Here is a 23335-nt window from a genome sequence, read left to right on the forward strand (position 1 = left end):
TTCATTAGTGCCTTGTACATTTTTTTAAAAGCATCTATTTACTTTATCCGTATTTAGTTTGAGAGCCTGGATGCTTGACATCTGCATTCTTTCTCTTATTTAGAACACCACTGAGAATCTTAGCACCATCTTGTAAAGTGTGTTCCCAAAACCAGAATGCATGAAATGAGAAATGCATATGATAAAGGTCAAATGAGGGGGGTGGGGGGGAGTGAGGTCTATATCCAGAATGCATGCTGCTTACTGTTTAGATCATAATAAAATGCAAATATACTGTATATCGCTATGGGTAAAAACTAGGCCTGTGAGATATTGAAATTATGAAAATGCTGCAGATGTTTCTTTTATTGCATATTGCAATGATATGCAATAATTAAATGACTTTAATTCCAAAAAATACTAAATACTACAGTCATGTATAGTCAAAGTGTAAGGGCAAAGCAGATAGCAGAGAAAAAGTGATTTCTTTGCCAAAAAATAATACAGTACACGTACAGTGAGTAAAATAAGTATACGTCAACATTTTCTTTTGCTATTGACATGAAATGTTCGCCAGATGTTGCAACAACCCATGCAATCCACACATGCAAAGAAATCAAACCATAGATGTCCATAAATTAAGTTATGTATAATAATGTAAATTGACACAGGCAAAACTATTGGATCCTGAGGAAAAGTTTTGTTTTAGTAAGCGTCTTCAATACTTTTCGCTGAGTCATTCTACACCACTACACATAACCTAACTCCTGGACATCCATGGCCCCTTTGAATGTGTGGATTGTATGGGCTGTTACTAAGATCTGGTGAAAATGTAATGTTAATAGCACCTTATGTTAACTGAGAAAATGGTGATGTGTTCAATACTTATTTTACCAGTCGGTGAAATCCTTTTAATTTTTTATATATTTTAATATTATTTATATAGATTTTACAAACTTAAAGCATTATAGTATCAAATATCTCGCATTATTTGCAATTTTGAGCGCGGCATGGTTGTTGGTGCAAGACGGGCCGGTCTGAGTATTTCACAATCTGCTCAGTTACTGGGATTTTCTCGCACAACCATTTCCAGGGTTTACAAAGAATTGTGTGAAAAGGGAAAAACATCTAGTATGCGGCAGTCCTGTGGGCGAAAATGCCTTGTTGATGCTAGAGGTCAGAGGAGAATGGGTCGACTGATTCAAGCTGATAGAAGAGAAACTTAGACTGAAATAAACACTAGTTACAACCGAGGTATGCAGCAAAGCATTTGTGAAGCCAAAACACGCACAACCTTGAGGCGGATGGGCTACAACAGCAGAAGACCCCACCGGGTACCACTCATCTCCACTAAAAATAGGAAAAAGAGGCTACAATTTGCACGAGCTCACCAAAATTGGACAGTTGAAGACTGTAAAAATGTTGCCTGGTCTGATGAGTCAGAATTTGGCGTAAACAGAATGAGAACATGGATCTATCATGCCTTGTTACCACTGTGAAGGCTAGTGGTGGTGGTGGTGGTGGTGTAATGGTGTGGGGGATGTTTTCTTGGCACACTTTAGGCCCCTTAGTGCCAATTGTGCATCGTTTAAATGCCACGCCCTGCCTGAGCATTGTTTCTGACCATGTCCATCTCTTTATGACCACCATGTACCAATCCTCTGATGGCTACTTCCAGCAGGATAATGCACCATGTCACAAAGCTCGAATCATTTCAAATTGGTTTCCAAAACCAGTCACCAAATCTCAACCCAATAGAGCATCTTTGGGATGTGGTGGAACGGGAGCTTCGTGCCCTGGATGTGCATCCCATGAATCTTCATCAACTGCAAGATGCTATCCTATCAATATGGGCCAACATTTCTAAAGAATGCTTTCAGCACCTTGTTGAATCAATGCCACATAGAATTAAGACAGTTCTGAAGGCGAAAGGGCGTCAAACACAGTATTAGTATGGTATCCTTTAGGTGAGTGTATGTTTAAATGAAGATGCTGCATTAAATCTGGTCCCTTATTACATTAAAAGAGGAAACAGGGAGATTTTATAATAATTTTATAATTGCTATGTGACCACTACAATTAAAACAGTATGGGGTGTTTTCCCGGACAGGGATTAGACTAGTCCTAAAATAAATGTAAGAGCTCTCCAAACTGAAAACAACTTGCACTGACATATCTTAAAATACATCAGTGCCCTTTGTTCTGCCTCAAAATCCACACAGGTATGTTTTTAGTAAGGCATGTTTGTTAAAACTAGTTATATTTTCTAATTAAACTAAGGCCTAGTCCTGGATTAAGATAATCCCTGTCTGGAAAACCGCCCCATATGTTTTTTTGAAAAAAAGTACAATAGGTGTTACCTGTGACATTGATTACCTGTCCACCTGTGACATGTTCAGTAACATCTTTAATCGATAAAGTGTTAAGGAAAATATATGCATTTTGTCCAAGATTTGCACACCACCCTGATCAGAATTAGTTGAATCATATAAAACAGAAGAAAAGAAGAAAAAAAAATGTAAAGTTACAAGCTTGTCAAGTATGCAACGCATACTCCAAATGTGACCTCTGCATTTAAAGGAATAGTCTACCCTTTCTCCATATTAAACAATGTTATTACCTCAACTTAGACGAATTAATACATATCGATCTTTTTTCAATGCGTGCACTGTACAGTGCGTTGTGAATGTGTTAGCATTTAGCCTAGACCCATTCATTCCTATGGTACCAAACAGGGAAGCCACCAAACACCTCAGTGTTTTCCCTATTTAAAGACTGTTACATGAGGAGTTATACCAGTAAGTATGGTGCCACAAAATAAAACTTTTTTTTGGTACCATAGGAATGAATGGGGCTAGGCTAAATGCTAACACATTTACAACGTGCTGTACAGTGCACGCATTGAAAAAAGATAGGTATGTATTAATTCGTCTAGGTTAAGGTAATAACATAGTTTAATATGGCAAAAGGGTAGACTATTCCTTTAACCCATCCCAGCGAGTCGTGAACACACACACCTGGAGCAGTGGGCTGCTATACCAGTGCCCGGGGAGCAATAAGGGTAAGGGGCCTTGCTCAAGGGCACCACAGGCGCAACCTGCCGGGTGTGAGACTCAAACCGACAACTCTCGGGTTACAAGCCCAACTCTGGCTACAACTGCCCCAACCTTTCTCTTCATAAGATTAATCTATTGCAATAGGGAACACATTTCAATTAAAACCAAGAAAGTAATCAAGCTGCATGGGAAGAAATTTTTTTCTCAACAGCTGCCAAAGCAAGCAAACGCAAGACGCTGTACAGTAAAGCACCTGAACATGCCTCAACTAGCAAAATCGATAGAAGGTGAAAGAGAGAAAAACATTACTACACTATAAAGAAGTCATTGCCGCCTCTGATTTTGAATCAACTCTGATTTACAAGTCATTACAACTTACTATTATTTATTTTGACAAGAGATGAGTTGCTACAACTTATAAAATGAAGTTGACTTATCTCACTTTTATAAGTTAATCACAACTTTTATAAATTATAACAACTCAATTAAAATGACTTGAAAATCAGAGCTGATTAAACAAAAATTAAAGGCAGCAAAGATAGGTGTACCATTCCATGGAGACCTCAGTTTTCTACAAATCATTCTTTTCTTACATGCATGAAAACAGATGACAGATTTATGTGGTTTAAAGGTTCACAACTTTCAATAGTTACTGTTGTTTGTTTCAAAAGGCCTTCCCCAAATTACAAACAATTCAGAAATGTCTCCAAAAATACAGTCTTCTAGGCGGAGCTTACAAATAAAGTTTTTATTGGTCAATGTATATTTCTGCATTCAAGTGAAGGTAAAGATTTCAGAACATAAGAGCCCAGAAAAAAACACACCATACAAATTACAGAATATATATATATACGAATACACAACTTTATATATTGTTAGGAGGAATTAAATCAAAAGAAAACATTCAATATTCACATTTCGAAATAGATACAAAACACAGATAAAAATAACTCTGAAGGAAATGAATAAGTTATGGAAAATTAGCAAAAATAGCAATCATTTTTGTACCATATTTGGAATATTTTTCACATTTTCGTTTTGTTTTAAAGAGCAACTTTCTCATTCAATTCATACTGCTTCTCCACAACAAATACTCCAATTCTCACCAGTACCATGAAGTTTTGTAAATGCTTTCTATTGCTCAAAGTGGTTTATCCATTTCTAAACAGCTTTTAAGAAAAAAAAGAAAAAGTCTCTCACTGGCACTCTTTTTGTTTCGTCTTATTCATCATCAGTCATTCATATCGTAGAACATTCAATTTTAACCCTTCTACAAAAATAACAGTTCTAACGAAAGACAGAGGTTCTCCTAAAGACTAGCGAGTTATCCGACTGGTCAATAATGGCTTGGGTACTTTGGGAGTGATAGAGATCTTATCAGCTTAAGCCAGCATCTCAATTTAGCTCTTGCCGTTTGGAAGGTGGCACAAGGTGAGGAGGCAGTTTGGCCGGAAGCTCGTGTCCTTCCAGCTTTACCTTGATCAGGTGATTTGCAAGCGCAAACTCCTCATCATCTAGGAAACCATCTTTGTCCACGTCTGCCAGGCTCCAAATCTTTCCAAGCACTGTGTTTGGAAGTTTGGACTTCACCAGCTCTTTCTTAGCTGTGGCACCTGACACCTTCCCATTAACTGGAGAAAGGGTGTAGAATATTTCATCATACGTTGGCTTATCACGGGCCACGATCCATTCCAGCTCATCAATGCCCTCGCCTGCACCTTCTCCATATCCGTGGCCAAACGGCCCATTCATGGTTCCCTCAAAGGCACCACCCTTTACTGACTGGGTGGGCATGGCGGCCTCCTCCTTTCGGACCAGCGTCATGAGCTTAGCGATGTCATTACCCAGCATGTCTTCCACTGAGTCCAGCAACTTTGGTTTCAAGGCGGGAAATTTTGTGAAGTCTTGAACAGCCAGCAAGTCCTGCAAGATTGCATTTTAATTTAATTTAATTTAGAAGAAAAGCGAAACGGAGCTCTTTATGAAACAAATGTATTGAAATCTCGGTTCTCTCTTTCGAGAACGTGAGCATGAGAAATCTCACGTTTCAACTTATGTATTCCTCTTTCCAATAGGAAGTGAAATCAAGACTAAATATGAAAGCTTCATACCTGCATTTTCTTTAGGTTGGGAAAGTCTCCAGGTGAAATGTTGTGCTCTTTTTGAATCTTTTCATATATAGCGCCCAGATTATTAATAAGCTCTTTCTTCTTTGTGTCTTTCCCAAACACACTTGGCATCTCTTTCTTTAAAGAGCTGATGATGTAAGCCTGAACCTAAAAGGAAATTATTAAATAAACTCAAATTAAATACAAACATCATATATGCTGTTTGGCATGTCAAAGCTATATTCACAAAAACATTTTACACCGTACAACATAAATGCAATCTCTCTTTCCTTGTGTATGTGTTTATTAATAATCCTGTCTCATTTTAATATAATGCCAATATTCATATATCAACATTATTTTAGCCCTGCTTAAAAAACAGCAGATTTTCCATTAAACAACACAAAAAGTTTTAAAAAGTTTGCTAACTCCTTCTGGTTCTACTAGATATGAAACTTCATCCTTGAGATTAGATTCCTATAAACAATTAGTAAGGATTAAAGGGACACTCCACTTTTTTTGAAAATATTCTCATTTTGCTCCCCTAGAGTTAAACATTTGATTTTTACTGATTTGGAATCCATTCAGCCGATCTCCGGGTCCGGCGCCACCACCTCCAGCGCAGCCCAGCACAATCCACTAAATCTGACCAGAACATCAGCATCGCGCCAAAAAAATAACCAAAGACTTTCAATATTTGTCCAATTTAAAACTTGACTCCTCTGTAGTTACATCGTGTACTAAAACCGACGAAAAATGAAAAGTTGTGATTTTCGGCTGCTGCGTAATATCATTCCGCTTCCTGCAGCCATGTTACGAAGAATGGGCAGAGCCGGATTAAATAAATGGACTACACTAGGCAGGCTGCATTTTTTGGGCCCCCCCCCCATCGAGGTTATTTATTAATTGAAATCTGAAACTTACCAAAGTTACTAATAAAAGTTAATTCACATTTTACATAGCCTAGTCTTTGGTTACAAATTGGTTGTTTGTATACCAAATTAAGTCATGTGTTGTATATTAACCAGTCTATCAGACAATTTTTTGCTAAATGTATTATTTATACGTCATTACACGGCTCTATTAAATGCTATTAAATTATCCTCACCTTATCCATTGGGAGTGTCATTGTTAAGGCAGTAGTACCAGTAAATAACCAATAGGTGTCAGTAATCCGCGGGAGAGCTTCGCTGCATATTCAAGATTGAGAATCGCAACGAAATCCTCGTCGAGCAACACGTCCACTGAGGTAAATGTCCTCAAAACACTGATTATTTAGGTTTCAGTTATATGAATTATATAATAACAGTTTTTATATTATGTATAACAGTTTTATCTCAAAGTAATGGTAGTGCTTAAGTCTAATGTATCGTTTCTGAGGCTGCTAGATTTTTCTTTACGCTATTCACGTTTGTGAAGTGAATTTAAAACACAGATTGCTTGCAGTTGACTTAGTTAGCCACTATCCACTGGTTTTGTTATCATGTTTGGTATCTAACGTGATTTTTGTGGGGCTTAAAGAAAAAAAATCTGAATTTTTATGCAAGGAACTGTTTTTTTTTTGCCTCGTTATTATATGCAAACATGCCTTATATAACGTAGGGAAATGATCGTTTGTCCTTTATTTATTTATTTTTTGCAGCAACCATGTCTGTGTCCTTAAAGGAACTCTGTCAGGTACAGAGTCGAACGATGAACTTGAAAATCAACCATTCTGATGACTGTCGTCCCCATCCGAGTCACCAACTCAGACAACAACAGTCCCAAACTCACAAACACACTCAGTAATGGGCTTAATAAAGAAAGACTTAACTATGATTTCATCTGTGTTAACCTATGATATCAGTTATTGATGTATTTTAAATATTTACGTATTACTAGGCTTATCATACATGCATTGAAGTTTTAAAATGTATCTAATATAATACTTTAATTTAATTGAATGTTTTGGATACCACCATTAAATTATTTTGTGCATGTAAAACACAAGCAGCAATGTTTTTATTGAATTCAATTTTGAATTAAATTGAATGTTTTGCATAACACCATTAAATTATTTCGTGAATGTTAAACACAAGTAAATGTTTTATTTATTGGAGATAAAATGGCTGTTTAATTAATATAATACTTCTGTTTGTTAGGCACTAACAAGTGAAAATAGTTAGGTTTGAGTACATTTATTAAAACTCGATAGCTGTAATGCTTCTGTGCAGAAGGAAGCCCGTGAGCCACGAAGGTAAGTTTGCGAACAGATTCATTTCCACTTATTAGACAGCAGTCCGCTCATCGTGTTTTGTATTGCATCACTTATAGATCGTAAACCTTAAAATCGAGTTTAGTAAGATGTATACTACAGTCAGCTTTGGTTAACTATTGAAGCATCGTCTTTAAGGCTCAATGTGACCGCAGTATTTGTTGAACACTGCTGGCAGCGGCGACGTCTGTGACTGTGTCCGTACCATTTTATCAATGAGAGCATAAGTTCGTATCTCTCTGCTCCCGAGCCATACAGCTCGTCTTTAATAATGAAATAATGTTTAATAACTTAAAAAATACGGCGTTTTTTTAATTTCCTGAAAAACAATGGTTTTGGACATACGGGGATCCCGCCCGACAGCTGCGAAATTGTAGATGGGACATTTGTAAAAAAAAAAAAAAAAATCCCCCTCTGTCTGGGCCCCATCCCGCCAATCGGGCCCTAGGCACGTGCCTAGTTTGCCTTTGGGTTAATCCGGCTCTGAGAATGGGAGTATAGTTCCTAGCCACATCTGCCTAGAAAATAGCAACTTTTATTTTCTGTCAGTCTTAGTACACGCTGTAACTACAGAAGAGTCAAGTTTTAAATAGGAAAATTATCTTGGTTATTTTTAGCACAATGCTAGTGGTCTGGTCAGATTCAATGGATTGTGCTGGGCTGTGCTGGGGGTGGTGGCGCCGGACCCGGAGATCGGCTGAATGGATTCCAAAAATTAAATGTTTAGCTCTGGGGGTGCTGAAAAATGAGCATATCTTCAAAAAAAGTGGAGTGTCCCTTTAAAGATCAGGCTTCAATGGCATCTACAACATCTATGTTCTATCTTGACAAAAGCATTTACAAAATTTCACTGATCCTTTTCAGAAATAAAAAACAAATAGTTAAAGGTACAGTTTTTCGAGTCAAAACAAAATCATGGTTTATGCATTTTGGTGTCATATATCTTACCTTAGCGAGGCGAGCTCTTTTGATCAAATCATTGAGTTTCCGCAGGGCAGCATTCCGTGGAAGACTTTGAATATCTCGAAACAGATCCTGCTCCTCTGCTTCAAACAGCTTCCTGTTGTCCGCAATCATAAGCGGCTGAGCCCAAAATGACCCGATATACACTCGGACTACCTCAGGGGTGTTGATGATCTTTCCCAGTGACCACATGAGGGCACCATATACCCTCATCAGCTGCTGGGTGCTGATCTGGTCCGCTTTATTCAGAACCACGCGCATCTTGTCCTCGTGGTTCTTCAGGGCTTTGATGACCTCGGAGAACTCATCAGAAATGTCCAGCTTGTGGGCATCAAAGAGAAGAATGATTCTGTCCACTCGTTCTGCAAACCACTCGAGAACCGCTGCAAAGTCATAGCCTGAAATTGACAAAAAGGGGAGTAATGCACTTTTGAATCAAAGCTATTGTCAAGTAGGGCTGCATGCAACATGCTTTAGTAATAAAAAGAGATGGGAAAAGTCATTCGGATTTGATTAGCAACAGTGTCATCTGATCCCAGTCAATTTGGTTGTTCATAAAAAAGAAACTATAAAACCATGTATTCAAAGAGAGATTTGCGGCCTGAAAATTCCCCTGTGCCTGTGTGCATGACTAGAAACAAAAAAACAAGACGACGAGGACAGGTGTGGCATGCGTCTGTCTTCTCAAGAGATTTCGGTTTAAATGACCTGCAGAAGGTGCGACTCGATTGGACAGCCCAAATCTCGATAAGTAAATTAGATATTAATATATATTAGACAAACACATCTTAAACCTATAATAATCCAATTATTTAAATTAATCTAAACTTTTAATTATTAAAGAAAAACACAATAATATTTTCTGTTCTGTAAGTTGCATCGAAGATTTGACTAAGCAGTTTGTCACTCAATATACGTTACGTGATTTTAACCTAGACAGGACGTAAAAAATATATGCAAACAGAAATGCTGGATACGTGAACGCAGCTAAAAAACATCTTAAATCCTAAAAGAAAGCCATTTAGTGAGAGTTTAAGGAACTTGAGACAAAACCGGTGACATTTTTGTGCACAACCCCACATGATGGTGAACCAAACAAACACTCTTAGTTCCACATTCTTTACATTTCTATTAGCCATTTAGTGTTAGTGACCCTATTTCCAGTAATTCAGTGTAAAATAAAATCTTCCCTGACGGATGAACTCAACTTGTGATGGTAAATGTCAAGCAACATAATAGTAACCCAAGGTAACCAAGGAACACAAAAGGAATTTGAGCGGGAATGCTTGTTGGGAATGTTCAGACACCCATTCATGCCTAATCCCACACGGATTGCAGCAGTCTGTTTCATCTCTGCCACAACTAGCAGTGATCTTTAGTGTTTGTGGAACGACTGCTGTGTGTATGTGGTATGTAAAGGCATTTTTGTCTCTGGTTACTGGCTCCAGCAGCCCCAGAAGGGACAATAGGGGTCACGTGACTCTTGACAAATATCCATTTACAATGGCATTTTTCTACATTTGTAACATCTGCTTTTTTGTGACAAAACGTTGATTGTTGTTTTATAATGCCTTAAGTGTATCTACAGTCTAATTTTGTAGTGATGACATATTGACCAACTCAGCATTTCCGGTAACACTTTATAATAAGGGTCCATGATTCATAATGGACTAATACGTAACATAATTCTTACTAAAATATGAAGTAATGCAGAGTTATTTTGAGAAATGTTTGTAACCAAGCCGTTCGTGGACCCTATTCACTTCCATAGTTGGAAAAAAGAATACTATGGAAGTAAATGGGGTCTAACTAATAACAAACTAAAAACATGTAATAATGTTGTACTTAATGATGACTCTTTGTTAGTTTATGATTAGTACATGCATTAACTCAGCATTAGTTTATGCTAAAGTAAAAAAAAATTATGTCTTGTACGTATAAACCGTTATTATAAAGTGTAACCGCATTTCCTTCTTATACTTCCTGTGCACAGTTCAAGGATACTATCTGATAGTGACTGCATGAAATATTGGCCCTAAAAGTTGGACTGCTTTGGTGTGCATGGTTATGGCATAATATAATGTCCACAAGCATGTGTGAACTGCTCTAACATCCTGTTGCTTTATTTAATGCATCATAAATGACGAAAATATATTGAGATGTTCTTAAAACGGAAAACCACCAAAGCTTTGACATGACAGATCATGCAAAGAAGGAAGCCAGACTGGTCTTACTTGCTTCTCTTCCCAAACAAACACATTTTGGGTTAAGATAGAGTTACACCAAAGTGTCAAAGCCCAAAGATTTACATAGAACTATACGCAATGATTTATAGTTTCTTAAGAGGAAGATTTTAATGTTTAAAGGGGACATATCATGAAAATCTGACTTTTTTTCATGTTTAAGTGCTATAATTGGGTCCCCGGTGCTTTTACCAACCTAGAAAATGTGAAAAACAACAACCCAAAAACTTTGGTTTGGTAAACTATTCTCTGCAAGGATGTCAAAAAAGGTCATTGAAATTTGGCTCCACCTGTGATGTCAGAAGGGGATAATATACCGCATCTTTATCTGCACTATCCAACCACAGCACTGCCATTTAGTGCAGAGATCAACTCATTTGCATTTAAAAATGACACACCCAAAACAGCACATTTTGCTCACACGTACAAAGTGTCAATTTTAACATGATATAATTAATTATCTAGATGGTAATCTTGAGCAAGAACTTTACATATGTACTCGGGGGACACTAAAAATTTATTTTACATCTTAAAAAAGTCTTAATGTGAAATGTTGCCTTTAAAGGTGCAGTGTGTAAATTTTAGCGGCATCTAGTGGTGAGGTTGCGAATTGCAACCAATGACTCAGTCCACTGCTCACCCCTTGCTTTTGAAACACATAGAGAAGCTACGGTAGCCACCAGTGGACAAACATGCCATCATCTGAGACAACTTAGTAAAAACACTTTGTCCGTTAAGGGCTTCTGTAGAAACATTGGGCCACAAAATGGCAACTTCCACGTAAGGGGACCCTCGATGTATGTAGTTAAAAACGTCTCATTCTAAGGTAATAAACACATAATGGTTCATTATGAAAGGTCATTATACACCACTGATAATATAGTTTTGTATATTAGTTTGCATTTCTGTCAATAGAGCCTTTTAAAAATTACACACTGCACCTTTAAGTAATAGAAGATAACAAAGCATTAAAGGAATAGTCTACTCATTTTCAATATTAAAATATGTTATTACCTTAACTAAGAATTGTTGATACATCCCTCTATCATCTGTGTGCGTGCACGTAAGCGCTGGAGCGCGCTGCGACGCTTCGATAGCATTTAGCTTAGCCCCATTCATTCAATGCTACCATTTAGAGATAAAGTTAGAAGTGACCAAACACATCAACGTTTTTCCTATTTAAGACGAGTAGACTTTGACTCGCCTGAAAAGTCCGCTCCCCTTCTCACTCTCATAATGGGAGAGGGAGGGTGTTACTGCACTCGAGTCGAAGTACTCCCAAAAGTGCTATTACGCCATAAAATATAGTTCCTCTTTTAAATCCGCTTAGAAAAGCGCTACGTTTTATTTTGTACCATCAAACTTGCTCATATAACTACTACAGATGATAGAGGGATGTATCAACAATTCTTAGTTAAGGTAATAACATATTTTAATATTAAAAATGAGTAGACTATTCCTTTAAGGGTAGAAATATGATATTGTATAAGAAGAAAAGATTATATAAGGCTCTAAGGAACTTTGGAGATTAAATTTATGGATGTATGCATGCGTGAAATCTAATTCTAAAATAAAATGCATTGTGTTTGAAGGTAACAGCAGAGAATTTCGTTTTGATCTTTTGTGTCTGTGGATTTGTATAAGTTGCTGCAGCTAAATGCTCCTACCAAATAATGAATTAAAATGCAGGATCGGGGACATGTTGGTACGGGGGACATGAAAAATGATCAGCGTATACCGTGGAGATGAACCATAAAAGCACATGAACCTGGTTATAAACTAAACCGGACTTCAGTGGCGTAATATTTTTTCTCATCCTTGTTCCTGCCAGTTGCATTCTAAACAAACTGCAGGTGGGGCAGATGGTACTGAAAATTTCCATGTAAAGGGAATTACAGTAGTGGAGCAGTCTGAATGACAGTACTTGCCATTTACATTTATTTGTTTACCAGTTTTTATCCAAAACAACATACAAAAGAGAAGATAAAAGAAAATGCAACTAATTTAAGCTCCAGCTGTTCATAAAAGCTATTTCAAGCAACTAAGGCTATGTCCACACGAAGCCGATGCATTCCCTATCCGATCATTTTTTTCCCTTGCTCTAAAAAAATAATCCGTAAACACAAAACCACTGAAACCGACTGAAAGCGGTGTAGTATATATGCCGGACCAGTATGGGGCGCTGTAATTCTGCCACAGATATACACTATACACGGAGAAGAAGACTTTGAGCATGCGCATAACCAACGTATGGTGTTGTCCATTATCGCTTGTTGGTCACCACAATTGCATAGAAGCAATAGATTTTGCTGTAATAAAGCTAGTAGGCTTTAGTAGCTTCTGCAGCACGAACACAATCACGTAGTCCGCTGTTATTGTTGTTGCTGTTACGTGTTACGCTTCCGACACGTGATGTGATGATGTTTTCGCTTCACAAAATATACGGATTGGCTGTACAGACAAAACCGCAAGGGTGTCGGTTTCAGATTTATCCACTTTAGGACCCGGTTTCAAAAAATAGCGGATTCAGTCTCCCAAAACGCCGAATCCGTGTGGATGAAATGCCAATACGATAACAAATTTATACGTATACATACAGTGATACGCGTCTCCGTGTGGACTGCCCCTAAAGTGGCCAAATCATGCATAGAAGGAATAATCGGGGACAAAGAAAAGTAAAATATTTAATGTAATTCTTTAAAAATAAAATAAAAAAGCCCAAGGATGCTGACCTCTGCTTATCCTCTGTTTCTCCCCTGACAGGATGCCTGGAGTATCGATGATACTGATGCTTTCCAGAACAGGGTTGTTTAACTGAGCACACATGAACCTGCACAGAAAGAGAGAAAAACACAGAGAGATCAAAAGTCAGACAAGCCAAGTCAGAGACTGTAACAGGTTGGGTGAGATTATCTAAATGAGCCAAACTTAAAACCCCCTCTTATTTCCCGCTTTCTTTGGTAGTACTTTGGAGAGATAAAGCAAAAGTGACTCATGATTCATTATTCATTTTGCCCACGTGGAGATATTTGGTCATTTAAAATGCAAGCATGGTATAATTTCTCTGGCTTTATCTGGACTGAGGTTAACCTTAATATTATTCTCACACTATATTATTAATGCAGAATGAACTTTGGCAGTACAAAGACTCTGATTGTTTACAGTAGTTCACTGTCTTTCTCTATCAGCCTACGCCACAGACCAACTCCTCGTTCAAGAGTAATACTCAATGCATGTGCAACTCTGTCACATGACCCAAACTAATCTAGGGCTGTTTCTCAATTCCATTAGCCGACTCGTGGAGACCGGTCTTGCCAGGGAACCTCGAAGGATACGATGACGCACCTTTGAATAATAGACTCAAATACAACCATGAGACTTGCCCGTTAGATACCCTAAATTAATTTGATCTTATGTTTGACGATCAGAGACGATACATTTCAGGACTTGTCGAGATGATTCTGCTCTTGTCGAATACACGAGAGTTGACCACCCGGCACCCGCTGACCGCCTGGAACTCACATCTCCGAAAATGTCAGAGCAAATTTTTAAATGGGTGCTATCTTTACTAACTGACTCCAGATTCGCCTGAAATATTCTGAAACAATATTATTATGTGACACATAAACAGTTATATTTATGCATTTTTCTGCTTCATTGCCGTTTCAGCAAAATACTGTATTCTGGGAAACTTGGCTGACATACACAAGTAAACTTGGTTTGATGTGAACTTGGAAACAGAAAAGTACTTGGGCAGTGACTGATGACATTTCTTAAGTCCACAAGAACACAAGTATAGACAAGAATGCATATTGAGAAACGGCCTAGAACTTTCTTAATAAATGATACAAACTCACCAATGCTGTTATCAAACCAACCAAGCCAAACAAAATAAGGACAAAGGATTCCAAAAATCATATTTACCTAACAGACCTATAAGATTAATTTCACCTATCACTTTAAAAAATGTTAACTATCTATTTATAACAAAAACACAAATTCTGTAATACCAACACCTTTGTAATGGTTTCTGTAGCACAATATGATAAAGACTGTGACATGGGCCTACAAAACTTACATCCTTATTATTTCTGGCTGTTTTACAATGATCTTCTGTTACTTTCAAAAGGACAACAAACTTGGATTATTAGATTTGGACGAAAGATAGGAAAGTACAAGCTGAGCTAATATTCCTGAAAATTTTAATTCATTGAAACATGAAGCTCTTGGTAAACACAGAACCAGCCACTGAACTGGGGTCATACACTGTCTTTCAAATACATCCATTGTTCTGCAATATCTAGACTGTTTTTACATGTTGAAATATTGAAAAGTCTGAAACGAGGAACCAACTTTTATTGCCCGTAACCCATTTTATAATGACCGCAAATAACCCCATGACTAATACAGAGAGTGGAAAAATGGGAAGTATCCCAAACCCAAGACACCACTATTATATTTGTGGTTCTTCGTTAGGAAAAATATTGAATCTAATGAAGCATATGGTGAAGCACTGATAATCCCAGTCTGTTCCAATCCACTTGAGTAGATGTCACCTGACACCACATGACACCATCCAGAAATCTCTTACAGTTATTTTTTAGTTATTTCTTTCAGTAAGACTGGCATAACACAGATGATAACACATGTACTTTGTGAGCAAAATTTTCAAAAGTTCAAGATCACAGGCTGTGACAGCTGCTCTCAACATGTGCCCATGTATCCTAATCTATAACACATACAAACAAAGAAACACATCTTTCTAGAAAATTAATAATGATGACTGTACAAGTGTGATGTCATAATTAAAACCAAATGGGTTGAAACAAGAGAGTATCAAGTTCAACCCCATACGCACAGTCATAAGGTGTGTCTTTACAGTGCTTTCCAGAGATAAAAAATAACTTTCGATTTATTTTAGTTTGGATTATTTGTATTTGCCAGTGCACTGCTCTGTTTCATAAACAGGGCCACCTCCCACGCAAGACCATACAATTGTAAAGTAAGTAACGTTAACCCGTTTGTGACTGGACATTTATGATTTATAATGAATGAATGAATGAATGAATGAAATACCTATTCAGGAAAGCGTTTCCAAAAGCATTGAGTTTTCTGAAAGGCTTTTTTGGATCAACGACCAACGCATTACCAGGTATCATTCCTTCCTGTTCGCCGTGCATTACTGCTATGAAGGAATCCGTCGTCGGTTCAGGGCCTATTCTCATACCGGGGAAATCCTGCTCCATTAAATGCCTAATAAAGGTGGTCTTCCCGGTAGAGTACTGACCCACCAACAGCACCATGGGCTTGTTGTCAAAATCAGCATCTTCTAAAGCCGGTGAATGGAAGTCGTGAAAATGATACGTGTCCTCCAACGGGAAGAGTTTGTTGCGGTAGAGGCGCTTCAGTCCCTCCGACACGTTTTGGAAAAGTTCGGGGTCCTTTTTACCTTCTTTTTTAGTCCAAGTGAACATGATGGCCGTTACGATTCGCCCTTTTCAGGAAGAAAAGACACGAGAACTCTTCGTTCAGATATTCGCCTCTAAACAGGCGGCGTCCTGTCGAAACTTTGACTGTCCCACCCCTCAACACAACCGTCAGTCACCTCTGCTTCACGAATTAATGCAGCTAGCACTTCCCTCTGGCAAACCAATGAATTGTAACGCAATGCGTTTATCAGAGCTTATTGCAAAACTCCAATGACTGTAGTCTTGAAAAAATGTGCAACATTTTTTAATTTTCTTGTTCGAAACTTCTAGTATCTAGCCGTAGAATGTAGGTTGCATGCGGAACCTTCATACTTCAAAATAAAAGCCTTCATTTAACTTAAAATGTTTTCATATTTGATTACAAAATAGATTATATGAAGAGTGATGTATCGTTGTATGAATCATGTGAAGACAATGCAATCATTGTATTAAAACAATTCAACGCAAGCAAACGTGCGCAGTTTTTGAATACGTGGCTGTGATGTTGCTTTGTGTGTGACGTAAGGGTTGTTATAACTACGCATGCGTATTTTATTATTTGTGGCTTAGGTTCTAGCATAGATACTATAAATTACTTCCTAATTTTCTGAAGATTATTATTTATTTATGTATTCCCAATGTTATTTATTTTTAAGTAATTGTATTTTTTGCACTTGTAAGGTCTATGAATGTTTTGTAAATTGTTATTTGTTTTAATAGACTATCCCTTATCTATTGCCTTGCTTTACTTTGAGTTCACTATCTTTTTATTTAATTTTTAATTTAATTTTTAATTTAATTTTTAATTTAATTTTTAATTTAATTTAATTTTATTTTATTTTATTTTATTTTATTTTATTTTATTTTATTTTATTTTATTTTATTTTATTTTATTTTATTTAGCTTGATAATATATCCCCTCTGCCTTTTGTTCAAATAAAAAATGTTTTACGGTCTAATGTGTTTTACCCATGAGTTTACCTTGAACTTTTTAGTATTCCTAAAGTTATTATTAACCATTTCCATTTTACACATAAAATCAATTTATAATATAACATAATATAATATCATGCAATGCAATGCAATGCAATGCAATGCAATGCAGTGCAATGCAATGTAGTATAGTAGAATAGAATGGAGTAGATTGTTATAGATTAGAAAAACTTTTATTGTCATTGCACAAAAATGTTATGCTTCTCCTTAGTAGTATTCACAAACAGGGAAAACATATACAAACAGACATGGAAAAAATACTGCATCATATACACTTTTAAACATTTTGAACTTAAAGACAACTCTACATTGGTAATAAATACATTTCTTTGTATTGTATTTTGTATTAATAAATGATAAATGGACAAAGGACACTTAGACAATCCATGTGGACATCACACATTTCTCTGAAGTACAGAGCTTCCTGTATCCGTCACATGTGACTCTCTGCAGGTAACAGCTTCTCCACTGGCACTTTAATAGTTTACCACATGAAGTGGCTGTTACACCCAGTGAGCACCAGCTTTTAACACCTTTTATCTTGTTATGCTTGTTCATGAAATGTTCTGTTTGAAGATAAAAATGAGCAGAAGAATAAAAACACTAAAACTTAAAACACCCTGTTTTCCATAAAAAAATTGTAATTTAATGGATATATATGGCGTTGTTAAGGATAAAAACACTGCATCTATATTCCACATTAAAATCTATTATTACCAATTATTTACACCTGTTTACATTTTCTTTTTCCCACTCTTTGGATGGACTTTGACATTTTGAACTTTACCCACTTCACACCTTGACTATTGAAAGGCACATTTTTTATTTAATCTTTTTTGCACCTGTCTCAGACCCTGTTTTTTAATAATATATAGGTTATTATTAAATGTCTTTGTTTAATGTACAAAAAGTATTGCATAATGCTAAAAGTAGCATAATTCTAATAAATAACTTACCTTTAAATATAACTCACCTGTTTTGCATTTTCATAGTTTCCTCTGTATCAAAAGGCAGACATTTTGGTTGGATGGATAGCTATGGGATTCATTAAACCACACAAATAGGACTAAACAAATGGTAAGCAAGACAGAGAAGGAGAGCGAAGAGGGTCAGAGAGAAAGCATGCATGAAGTTCTGTGTCTGTCAGTACAAGAATGCCAGGAGAGTAAGTAGTTGGCAGATTAATGATTACACATACATCCAATAAGTAACAAGATATGAGGCCCATCCCATACTGCACTATTCACCTATGTATGTTATACAATGGATGTCTTCACTTTAAGAACCTTACAATAGGACATTGGACTCTGTGTGTCTTTTAATTACTGTGCAAATTATGCTTAAATGTTTCTTAAACAAAGAAGTTCTTTCATTATTGTAAAATAAACATACCTATCCCTTTTCTCTAAAACAAAAAATACACATCTCAATAGGTGCTAACTTCAAACAACATTTTATATAGTGCAAAACATAAACTGGAACAAATAATAATAAAGAAGACAGGAAATAATACTTATAATAACTCTTATTATTAATACTAACAAAATTGAAAGTAATAATTAATTATTTTGATTATCTATTTTGTCAGGTCCTGACTCCTGACGTTCCTAAAAGCGCGTTTTCAAGAATTGTGCAATTTGATCCTCGCGGTTTCCCGTAGATGCGTGTGGAAGCGACACAGTGCTGACAACAAATGTAAGTAGCTGTGGAGCGATATACAATACATATTTAATGATAAAATTGTGTCAGAATAACACACCCAATGTATAGTTATGTTTTTACATTATATGTAATTTGATAAGCTCGCTAGACAATAACAAAAAACATTTGTTTTTGCTATAGGAGCCGATAAGTGTTAGCATCAGCTAGCTAAATTAAATCTTGAATTCATCAAAATATACATACAGCTGCTTTTGACACTTGAGTTTAGTTACATTGATTAGTCGTATTGGAGAAGACCAACTTAACAGTTATGAAAAGCAAAAACTAACAATGTCATACATGCTTAAGCACAGCTTTTTTGTATAATAGTTAAAACTATCTGCAGCTGTTTATTACTCCACTATGTGCAATTGAGTAATACAAATGTTTGGGAAAAATACCTTTGCCTATAGGGCAGTTATGATTTTGCTTTTAGACATCAAGTCATCTATAACTTTTATAACGTCTTTTTTAGCACAATGGCAGACTACACAACATTAGAAAGCCTGCTGGAAATGGGCTTCGACAGAAACAAAGCGTAAGTATTGTGTTGTTTATCTACAGTGCTGTTGTTTACACAGTGATCTAGTACATCACTTAACCATTAGTTGTTTTGTAGGGAAAAAGCTGTAGCACATACTGGAAACCAAGGCATTGAGAGAGCAATGGACTGGTGAGTCATGGATGGATTTGTCCAGAAGCACAGGCATCATGCAGATGGACTTTTTGTTAAGAATGCAAGAACACTTTAAAATTTTGAACTACAAAAAAAAGGCTTTATTTATTATATGAATTACAAATAAACAGCCATGTATTGGAAAAAAGTATTATTTTGATAATATCATTATAATTATTGTTCCATGTAAAAAAGCCCAGATGTCATATTTGGACGTGCTATATGTGTGTATACATGTAACTACACTGGTTAATGGAGCATGAGAATGATCCAGACATAGACGAACCTTACATTCCACCTGCTGGGAACGTTCTCGGCTCAACAGAAGAACAAAGCAGCCCACTTCAGTCTCCTTCAGGAACATCTGAACGTATGTTCATCTGGAGTTATATAACAGAAACATCCTAATATCTATCTAGCTGTTTTGGTTAGGATTCCATGTAGAACATTGAAATGATCAGATCCAGACATATTTCCCACTGTTTTATTTCAAATGTTGTGATCTCACATGCTACCTTTATTTGTGTCATCCGAAACAAGAACCAGCCACTGAAAATTTAGAAGAAGAAGTGGGAGATTCCAAACATCCTATGACAGAAGAAGAGAGGAAAGAACAAGTAAAACGGTGTGCTTTGCCCAGATGACCTTGAAATGTACAAACGTTTTAAAAATATAAAGTGCACTTTTAACATCTCGGTTTCCTACAGATTAGAAGAGTTGATGAAGGTGAGGCAGGAGGAGAGAAGAGAAAGGCAGCGTCAGGAGGAGATAGAAAGGGAAAAGCAGAGGAGGAAACAAGGCCAAGAGCTTCTGCATATCAAACAAAAGCTTCAGGAGGATGAGATGAAGAAGATTGCAGAAATGCGCAGGAGGGAGAAATTAGAGGACAAACTTGCCAAGTAAGACTCATGATGTGACTGTATGTGGTGGTGTGCTTCTGTGATTTCTTTTAAAAGGGATAGTTCACCCAAAAATGAAAATTCATCATCCACTCGCTCTCATGTTGTTTCAAACCTGTATACATTTCCTCAAAGGAAGAAATTTTAGGAATGTTTGTAACCAAACCCCATTCACTTGCATGTTTTTTTTCCTACAATGAAAGTGTATTGGGCTCACGACAACATATTTGTAACAACATGAGAACGAGAAAATGGACACAATTTTTCTTTTTTGGTTGAACTACCCCTTTAAAGCATGGCTTTTATGCAATGTTTAGTAATCTTTTAATGAAATTCTTTGAAATGTGATCTTTTTTCAGGCAGCGGGTTAAAGATAAGATCGCTCGTGACAGGGAGGAGAGAGCACAAAAGGTATTACTCAATTGAATACATTTATCTAGGCTAGCTATACATGCACCCATCACAAGGAAGAATTTGAAAGCATGTGAAGAGTTTCGTTGCAAAACGAGATAACCACCGTATTTTTAATTGTTCAGAAATCTTGTTTTTTGGTTGTGCATTCCAATTAATTTCAATGCAACTGCAGTTGGTTTGTTTTGATTTAAACCTTCATAACTTTAAAAATACAGCAAAGTAGCACCATAAAACAAAATAATAACATGATAACAAACATGTTTTGACAAAAATGTTAAAAAAATTGATTTATCTTGTTTTGCAACGAAACTCTTCATGTGGTGTTTGCATCACTTTGGAGATGCTTTATAATAAATAGTTTAACTATTAATATTGCTTATTGCAGGGTTCCCACAGGTCTTTTAAAGTTTGTGAATCTGGGGGAAAAATTCAAGGCCTTGGGAAGTTTTTTATAATATACATGCATAGATACAGGTCATTGAAAATGCCTGAATCTATTTTATGCAAGAAGTTTTCTGGAAAAAAATCCATATTATTCCCTGTAGTGTAGGATAATATCATAAAAATTCTAGTCTTTTTAAGCACACATGCTAAACTGTTCGCTTTATATGCTTATATCTTCTGTATGCGAATGTTGATTCATACCAAAATGCTTTTTTGCATAGTTGTGTTTGACACATAAAAACGTCTTGGGTTACGTGTGTAACTGTTGATCCCTGAGAAGGGAACGAGACCCTCCGTCTCCCTTGCCATACTTCCTGCGTCCCTTTAATGTCTTTGGTAATATTTCAGATAGCGATATACTTCCTGGCTCCCGCGTCACCCTGTCTTTGTTAAGCCTCACCATTAGTTGAATTTGATATACACATTCAGACACACTTACCCCTGAAGGCATCCCCAAAGTGTCACCGCAGTGACGCAGCGCGAGTTCCCTCGAAAGGGAACTTTAACAATGTATCTTAAAAGCTAACACAATGTTACCTTGCTCTCACTTGAAATTTGTCCCCACATTTAGTCCTTGAATTTGAGGGTACTGGACCTGAAAGTCCTTGAATTTGAAGTTAACTAAGGTGTGGGAACCTAGTTATTGGTCTAAATCAAAAAACTTTAATTTGAAAGAGTGGAGGCATATTTATTAGGGATGGACCCGAATAAAAAAAAAAAAAAACTATTCAGTCAAAAATAGAAAAAAATTCAGATGTTTGGCCGAATAAGTGAATACTGAATACATTTTACAGAACTAATACATTTTTTGCTATTTTCGCGCTAAAAGTTTGATGAGCATTTGGTGTGTCCCTAATATTTATAGACTAGAATATCATTAAAGCTTGGGCCCACAACAATACTACAGCATTGTGGTGGCAAGTTTTTCAGCTAAAATATAAACCTGCCAGTTAAACCGCACATACCTCTTGTTTCTTTCTTTGCAGTTTGGAGGTGGTTCATCAAGCACGGCTCTGTCATCTCCCCCCTCTGAAGCCCCTTCGCAGTCTTCCCCTGAGAACCAAGGACCTCCTCCAGCGAAGAAAGATTACGATGAATGTCGAATTCAGGTACTGCCGATTAATTCTGGTCAATGTGCTAGTAGTACTAAAATGACCCTTAAAAGTAGCATAGTATTGCCATAGTTTTTGGACACGAACCACGGACCTCCACCTCATTATGGACTTTTGAAATGTTAACAATTGGATTTTCTTAGGTCTGAATTACAGGATTCCAAAAAATAAATTGGACATTTCATCATTTCTTAGGTGCGTCTGCTAGATGGTACTACCTTGAGTGCTGTATTTAAGGCTCAGGAACCTCTGGCTGCTGTGAGAGTCTATGTGGAGATGAACGGGGCACCTGGACAGGATTTTAACCTAATTTCTCCTTACCCCAGACACATATACACAGATCTAGACATGGAAAAACCCCTGCGTGAGCTGGGTAAGAAAACGTATATTAGCCTGATATTGACTGGGGCATATCTCTAAACATAAAAACAGTATCAAAATGAATGGCATCTTTGTGGTAATCATCAGTTATGTGTTTTTTTTACTTGACAGGTCTGGTGCCTTCTGCTGTCCTTGTGGTTACCAAGAAATGAGATGATGAAACATATAAAAAGTCGTTCTTCCACACATCCACGCAAGATCAAATGGATTTCTGTAACAAGACTATGATTCAATGAACTGCTGCAATGGTTTCACTCCACAAAGCGCCAAACATGCATATAACCGAGTTGATCACTAACTTCGTAAAGTTTTCTCTCTCAATAAAAGATTGAGTGAAATTTTCAGAATGTTAGTGTGAAAAAAAAACTGCTCTGTATTCAACAACAAAATGTATCACATCAGACTCAAATTCATCTTTTAGGATTTTTTGCCTTTTTTAAGGTTTGAAAATGGCGAAAACTTGTGTAGATAAAGAACATTCAATATCAATGAGCCTATGCTGTACATGTCCCGTTTGATGACAAATCTTTGTCAATGATGGTTATCCTTTATCAAAAGCACTGTGTAATCACAATAAAGTAACTTTTTAAAGAACTCCCTAAACCTTCCTGTGTGTAAAGCAGTTTTGTGCAAATGAAAAACTA

General features: G+C 36.7%; 2 protein-coding genes across 2 annotated transcripts; one reads left to right on the forward strand and one right to left on the reverse strand.

Annotated features, from left to right (window-relative positions):
• Nucleotides 1–3768: 3768 nt before the first annotated feature.
• On the reverse strand, nucleotides 3769–16552 carry ehd1a (EH-domain containing 1a). The gene is made up of 5 exons (XM_055178529.2): nucleotides 15680–16552; nucleotides 13336–13433; nucleotides 8346–8758; nucleotides 5147–5311; nucleotides 3769–4958 (listed from the first exon to the last, which is right to left on the reverse strand). Exons 1-5 carry the CDS (start codon nucleotides 16075–16077, stop codon nucleotides 4431–4433), a joined length of 1602 nt encoding a protein of 533 aa, XP_055034504.1. The 5' UTR covers nucleotides 16078–16552; the 3' UTR covers nucleotides 3769–4430.
• A 2119-nt stretch (nucleotides 16553–18671) lies between these two features.
• ubxn1 (UBX domain protein 1) lies at nucleotides 18672–23294 on the forward strand. Its single transcript, XM_073854389.1, has 10 exons — nucleotides 18672–18759; nucleotides 19241–19303; nucleotides 19385–19434; nucleotides 19686–19811; nucleotides 19982–20066; nucleotides 20149–20340; nucleotides 20700–20751; nucleotides 22185–22307; nucleotides 22506–22683; nucleotides 22803–23294. The coding sequence occupies exons 2-10, from the start codon at nucleotides 19245–19247 to the stop codon at nucleotides 22841–22843; spliced, it is 906 nt and encodes a 301-aa protein (XP_073710490.1). The 5' UTR covers nucleotides 18672–18759; nucleotides 19241–19244; the 3' UTR covers nucleotides 22844–23294.
• The last annotated feature ends 41 nt before the right edge of the window (nucleotides 23295–23335 follow it).

The sequence above is a fragment of the Misgurnus anguillicaudatus genome, chromosome 16 (genome assembly GCF_027580225.2).
Source record: "Misgurnus anguillicaudatus chromosome 16, ASM2758022v2, whole genome shotgun sequence".
NCBI lineage: Eukaryota > Metazoa > Chordata > Actinopteri > Cypriniformes > Cobitidae > Misgurnus > Misgurnus anguillicaudatus.

Coding starts and splice junctions, on each gene's coding strand:
- ehd1a (XM_055178529.2), bottom strand. CDS start 16,077: ATGTTCACTTGGACTAAAAAAGAAGGTAAAAAGGACCCCGAACTTTTC. Junction 13,434..15,679: donor GGAAACGCTTTCCTGAATAG/GTATTTCATTCA, acceptor CTTTCTGTGCAG/GTTCATGTGTGCTCAGTTAA. Junction 8,759..13,335: donor GAAACAGAGGATAAGCAGAG/GTCAGCATCCTT, acceptor TGTCAATTTCAG/GCTATGACTTTGCAGCGGTT.
- ubxn1 (XM_073854389.1), top strand. CDS start 19,245: ATGGCAGACTACACAACATTAGAAAGCCTGCTGGAAATGGGCTTCGAC. Junction 20,341..20,699: donor TTAGAGGACAAACTTGCCAA/GTAAGACTCATG, acceptor ATCTTTTTTCAG/GCAGCGGGTTAAAGATAAGA. Junction 22,308..22,505: donor ACGATGAATGTCGAATTCAG/GTACTGCCGATT, acceptor ATCATTTCTTAG/GTGCGTCTGCTAGATGGTAC.